Genomic DNA, 6,671 nt, shown 5'->3' on the forward strand with positions numbered 1-6,671 from the left:
GTGCTTACATTAAATATATGTTTGTATGTCGAGATTTTGAATTCGCCTTTAGTGAGCTAAAATGTACTTCGTGTTATGAGTATTTTACCATGGCTCTTGTTTTATCAGAAGCAAGCCCAATAAAACAATTTAAGCTTTACAAAAATGTAGAAATATTCCTGACATGACATAATCGTTAAAATACATTTGAATGGCATGATGTATCATCAAGCATTTTTGCCATGTGCATTTGACCATCTTTGCATTTTTTTCATGTTAGAATTTCTTTTGCTATGGTTAATTGTCATTCGAACAAAACACAGTAACAGATCACTTTGTCTCCTAGGCTGACTTTCTCGTTATACCTGATAGCATGGCTGCATCGATTTTACGTGTTACAACTAGGCTGGTGGATCAGTCTTGTTTGCCTAGTGACAATCTTAAGAAGTTTCTAGCTTCCTGCTCTTGTAGCCTTCTTTTTTATGTGGTTACCTTGGAGAATGAAAATGCAAAGCTTGCAGAAAAAAGGTAATGCAACTTTTACTTTTATGTCACAAGTTCAACACTTTTTATGCACGATTAATGCATTTAAAAAAAATAGCTTATTTTTAGGATAAGTGAAAGAAAGCTTTGTCTGCATTAAGTTGGAATGTGTTGTGACACAAGTGGAAAAGATTTATTTACCTACGAACAGCTAAACTTTTCTGCTATGTCAACATACATGCAATCAAATATTAGCTTTAAAAAAAATCAAAACCTATGTGTTTGTTTCAGGGCTGTCTCAAGGTAAGTTGGATCCGTAAGCAAATTATTTTTTTCAGCCCCTCCTTTGTTTTCGGTGGCAAAGCTTGAACTACTCCCCCTCTGTTTTGTTACCACTTTGAGTAGGCTTGTTGCAGGAGATGGTTGAATACATCACTGAATTAATAAAACTATGTACACTAAATGTATCTCGCTCAGTCCTTACTCCGGATTATTGCATTTATTGAACTTTTCTTCCTTTACAAATCAAATCCCAACAAATTTAATAAAATAAAAAATTGCACTATGGATATATATATATATATATATATATATATATATATATATATATATATATATATATATATATATATATATATATATATGTTCGATGGCATGTGTAGCTGCAGATACACATGCTGTGCACATCACGCCATCTGGTGTTGGGCTCGGAGTGTTACAAGTTGTTTTTCTTCGAAGAAGTCTTTTCGAGTCACGAGACCGAGGGACTCCTCCCATTTCGACTCCATTGCGCATGGGCGTCGACTCCATCTTAGATTGTTTTTTTTCTGCCATCGGGTTCGGACGTCTTCCTTTTCGCTCCGTGTTTCGGGTCGGAAAGTTAGTTAGAATCTCGGAAAAATCGTCGGTATTGTTTGCGTTCGGTATCGGGTTATTTACAACAGATCGACACCGAATTAAGAAGAGCTCCGGTGGCCCTTCGGGGTTTTCTTCCATCCCCGTCGGGGCCTGGTCGGCCCGGCCACGTGTCTCTTCAAGGCTGATGGAACGGACCCCATTCCGCTTCTGTCTAAAATGCCATAACAAGTATCCATATACAGATCAACATCTGGTCTGTAACTTGTGTTTGTCACCAGAACACAAGGAGGATACTTGTGAGGCCTGTCGAGCGTTTCGGTCCAGGAAGACACTCAGGGACCGAAGAGCAAGAAGACTGCAAATGGCGTCGGCGCCAACAGGACAAGGGCGTTTCGAGGAGGAGGAAGAAACATTCTCCACCCAGGAGTCGGACTCTGAGGAGATCGATCCCGAAGAAACGACGAAAACCGTGAGTAAGACGTCGAAAACAAAAACTCACGAGAAAAGCGCTAAAGCCCAGGGACGCCACCGCCAACAGGCCATGGCTTAACCCGAAAAGTAGGTGACCGTTCATCGGCACCGAAAAAGGGCAAGCTGGTGTCGAAGTCATCCGACTCCGGTCGAGATACCGGCACACAGCAATCTCGGGCCCGAGATAGTGGCTCAGAGAAGATTCGGCACCGAGACACCGGCACCGAAACGGGTCGGCACCGAGAGAGCACGACGCCGAAAATAAAAAAGGTTTCGTCGGAGCCGAAAAAAGCAGCCGAAAAGGTTTCGGTACCGAAATAACCGGCCTCGGAACCGAAAACAAGTTCCTACACTGAGGAACAAGGACTTTCCACACAAATGAAGACACATAGATTTGGACAGGAATTACAGGCAATAGAGCCAGATCACACACAAAGACGGCTCTTTATTCAAAAAGATACAGGGAAGATCAGCACTCTTCCTCCAGTCAAAATGAAACGCAAGCTTGCCTTCCAAGACAAAAACAAACAGCCACATGCAAAGGTGGCTAAACAAGTAACACCACCACCATCCCCACATCACTCTCCGCAACCATCACCGGTAGCCACTCCACCAATGATGCAATCCCCAACTCATACAGGAATGAGTCAAGATGACCCTGACGCATGGGACCTTTATGACGCACCAGTGTCAGACAATAGTCCAGAATGCTATCCAGCTAAACCATTGCCACCGGAGGATAGTACAAGCTACGCACAAGTGGTGGCAAGAGCAGCTGCATTTCATAATGTCAGCCTTCATTCAGAGCCCATTGAAGACGACTTTCTTTTTAATACACTGTCGTCCACACACAGCCAATATCAGAGTCTTCCTATGCTACCCGGAATGCTAAAACACTCCAAACAAGTGTTTGAGGAGCCTGTTAAAGGGAGAGCCATTACTCCAAGAGTAGATAAAAAATATAAACCGCCACCAACAGACCCAGTGTACATTACACAACAGCTAACACCAGACTCTGTTGTAGTGGGAGCAGCGCGCAAAAGAGCCAACTCTCATACTTCAGGAGATGCACCACCTCCAGATAAAGAAAGTCAAAAATTCGATGCTGCAGGCAAAAGGGTGGCGGCACAGACAGCAAACCAGTGGCGTATTGCAAATTCGCAAGCTTTGCTAGCCAGATATGATAGGGCCCATTGGGATGAGATGCAACACCTTATTGAACATTTACCCAAGGAGTTCCAAAAGAGAGCGCAGCAAGTAGTAGAAGAAGGACAGGGTATCTCAAATAATCAGATACGGTCAGCAATGGATGCTGCAGACACAGCTGCTAGAACTGTCAACACAGCTGTAACAATAAGGAGACATGCATGGCTGCGTACATCAGGATTTAAACCAGAGATACAGCAAGCTGTGCTGAATATGCCATTCAACGGACAGCAGTTGTTTGGGCTGGAGGTGGACACTGCGATCGAAAAACTTAAAAAAGACACTGACACGGCCAAACCCATGGGCGCACTCTACTCCCCACAGAGCAGAGGCACATTTTGAAAGACACAATTTTGAGGGGGGTTTCGAGGGCAAACCACAGAAGCCACAGCCTCACAAACAAAGCGCACTTACCAGAGCCAGTATCAGCGGGGAGGTTTTCGGGGACAATATAGAGGGGGACAATTTCAAAAGAACAGAGGAAAGTTTCAAAGTCCCAAAACACCTCCAAACAAACAGTGACTTCAAGGTCACAAATCCCCAACACATAACACCTGTGGGGGGGAGACTAACCAAGTTTTACAAACATTGGGAGGAAATAACAACAGACACTTGGGTCTTAGCAATTATCCAGCATGGTTATTGCATAGAATTGATCAAATTCCCTCCAAACATTCCACCGAAAACACACAATATGTCAAAACAACATATAAATCTTCTAGGACTAGAAGTTCAAGCATTGCTCCAAAAAGAAGCAATAGAGTTAGTACCAAAACAAGAACTAAACACAGGAGTTTACTCACTGTACTTTCTGATACCCAAAAAAGACAAAACTCTAAGACCCATACTAGATCTCAGAATAGTAAATACATACATCAAATCAGACCATTTTCACATGGTTACATTACAAGAAGTAATCCCACTGCTCAAACAACAAGACTACATGACAACACTGGATCTAAAGGATGCATATTTCCGTATACCAATACATCCTTCACACAAGAAGTACCTAAGGTTTGTATTCCAAGGGATACATTACCAATTCAAAGTGTTGCCATTCGGAATAACAACTGCGCCAAGAGTTTTTACAAAATGTCTAGCAGTAGTAGCTGCACATATCAGAAGGCAGCAAATACATGTGTTCCCGTACCTAGACGATTGGTTAATCAAAACCAACACGCAAAAACAGTGTTCACAACACACAAATTACGTCATACAAACCCTACACAAACTAGGTTTCTCAATCAATTACTCAAAGTCACACCTTCTGCCGTGTCAAACACAACAATACCTAGGAGCAACAATCAACACAGTAAAAGGAATTGCCACTCCAAGTCCACAAAGAGTCCAAACATTCCAAAATGTTATACAAGCCATGTATCCAAACCAAAAGATACAGGTCAAATTAGTAATGAAACTCCTAGGCATGATGTCCTCATGCATAGCCATTGTCCCAAATGCAAGGTTGCATATGCGGCCCTTACAACAGTGCCTAGCATCACAGTGGTCACAGGCACAGGGTCAACTTCTAGATCTGGTGTTGATAGACCGCCAAACATACATCTCGCTTCAATGGTGGAACAGTATAAATTTAAACCAAGGGCGGCCTTTTCAAGACCCAGTGCCACAATGCGTAATAACAACAGATGCATCCATGACAGGGTGGGGAGCACACCTCAATCAGCACAGCATCCAAGGACAATGGGACATTCACCAAAAACAGTTTCATATAAACCACTTAGAAGTGTTAGCGGTATATCTAGCTCTAAAAGCATTTCAACCCATAATAACCCACAAATACACTCTTGTCAAAACAGACAACATGACAACAATGTATTACCTAAACAAACAGGGAGAAACACACTCAACACAGTTGTGTCTCCTAACACAAAAAATATGGCATTGGGCGATTCACAACCACATTTGCCTAATAGCACAATTTATTCCAGGGATTCAGAATCAGTTAGCAGACAATCTCTCTCGGGATCACCAACAGATCCACGAATGGGAAATTCACCCCCAAATACTGAACACTTACTTCAGAATGTGGGGAACGCCACAAATAGATCTATTTGCAACAAAAGAAAACTCAAAATGCCAAAACTTCGCATCCAGGTACCCACAACATCAGTCTCAGGGCAATGCACTATGGATGAACTGGTCAGGGATATTTGCGTACGCTTTTCCCCCTCTCCCACTTCTTCCATATCTAGTAAACAAGTTGAGTCAAAACAAACTCAAACTCATTCTAATAGCACCAACATGGGCAAGGCAACCTTGGTACACAACACTACTAGACCTTTCAGTAGTACCTCATATCAAACTGCCAAACAGACCAGATCTGTTAACACAACACAAACAACAGATCAGACATCCAAATCCAGCATCGCTGAATCTAGCAATTTGGCTCCTGAAATCCTAGAATTCGGGCACTTAGACCTCACACAGGAAAGTATGGATGTCATAAAACAGGCTAGAAAACCTACCACTAGACACTGTTACTAGACACTGTTATGCAAATAAGTGGAAAAGATTTGTTTATTACTGCCATAATAATCAAATTCAACCTTTACACGCATCTGCAAAAGAAATAGTAGGATACTTACTACATTTGCAAAAATCTAACCTAGCTTTCTCTTCCATTAAAATACATCTTACGGCAATTTCTGCTTACCTACAAATTACGCACTCAATTTCATTGTTTAGGATACCAGTCATAAAGGCGTTTATGGAAGGCCTAAAGAGAATTATACCACCAAGAACACCACCAGTTCCTTCATGGAACCTCAACATTGTCCTAACACGACTCATGGGTCCACCTTTTGAGCCCATGCACTCTTGTGAAATGCAATACTTAACGTGGAAAGTTGCATTTTTAATTGCCATCACATCTCTTAGAAGAGTGAGTGAAATTCAAGCATTTACCATTCAAGAACCATTTATTCAAATACACAAAAATAAAGTTGTTCTACGGACCAATCCTAAATTTTTACCAAAAGTAATCTCACCGTTCCACTTAAATCAAACGGTAGAATTACCAGTGTTCTTCCCACAGCCAGATTCTGTAACCGAAAGAGCACTACATACATTAGACATCAAAAGAGCACTAATGTACTACATCGACAGAACAAAACTAATTCGAAAGACAAAACAACTATTTATCGCCTTTCAAAAACCTCATACAGGAAATCCAATTTCAAAACAAGGCATTGCTAGATGGATAGTTAAGTGCATTCAAACCTGCTATCTTAAAGCTAAAATAGAACTGCCTATTACACCAAAGGCACACTCAACCAGAAAGAAAGGTGCTACCATGGCCTTTCTAGGAAATATTCCAATGAACGAAATATGTAAGGCAGCAACATGGTCTACGCCTCATACATTTACCAAGCACTACTGTGTAGATGTGCTAACTGCACAACAAGCAACAGTAGGTCAAGCTGTATTAAGAACATTATTTCAAACTACTTCAACTCCTACAGGCTGAACCACCGCTTTTGGGGAGATAACTGCTTACTAGTCTATGCACAGCATGTGTATCTGCAGCTACACATGCCATCGAACGGAAAATGTAACTTACCCAGTGTACATCTGTTCGTGGCATTAGTCGCTGCAGATTCACACCCCCGGGAGCCTGTAGCCGTTTAGAAGTTGATCTTAAACATTTGTACATT

The 6,671-nt window shown here is 41.8% G+C and overlaps 1 protein-coding gene across 2 annotated transcripts in view; it reads left to right on the top strand.

Annotated features, from left to right (window-relative positions):
• Nucleotides 1-6,671, top strand: part of TEX10 (testis expressed 10) — a 646,375-nt gene that overhangs the window by 500,139 nt on the left and 139,565 nt on the right. For both annotated transcript variants that reach the window (XM_069219626.1, XM_069219625.1), the window contains exon 12: nt 326-507. In XM_069219626.1, the coding sequence (XP_069075727.1) occupies nt 326-507 (182 nt within the window). The remainder of the gene's footprint in view (nt 1-325; nt 508-6,671) is intronic.

The sequence above is a fragment of the Pleurodeles waltl genome, chromosome 2_2 (assembly GCF_031143425.1).
Source record: "Pleurodeles waltl isolate 20211129_DDA chromosome 2_2, aPleWal1.hap1.20221129, whole genome shotgun sequence".
Lineage (NCBI taxonomy): Eukaryota > Metazoa > Chordata > Amphibia > Caudata > Salamandridae > Pleurodeles > Pleurodeles waltl.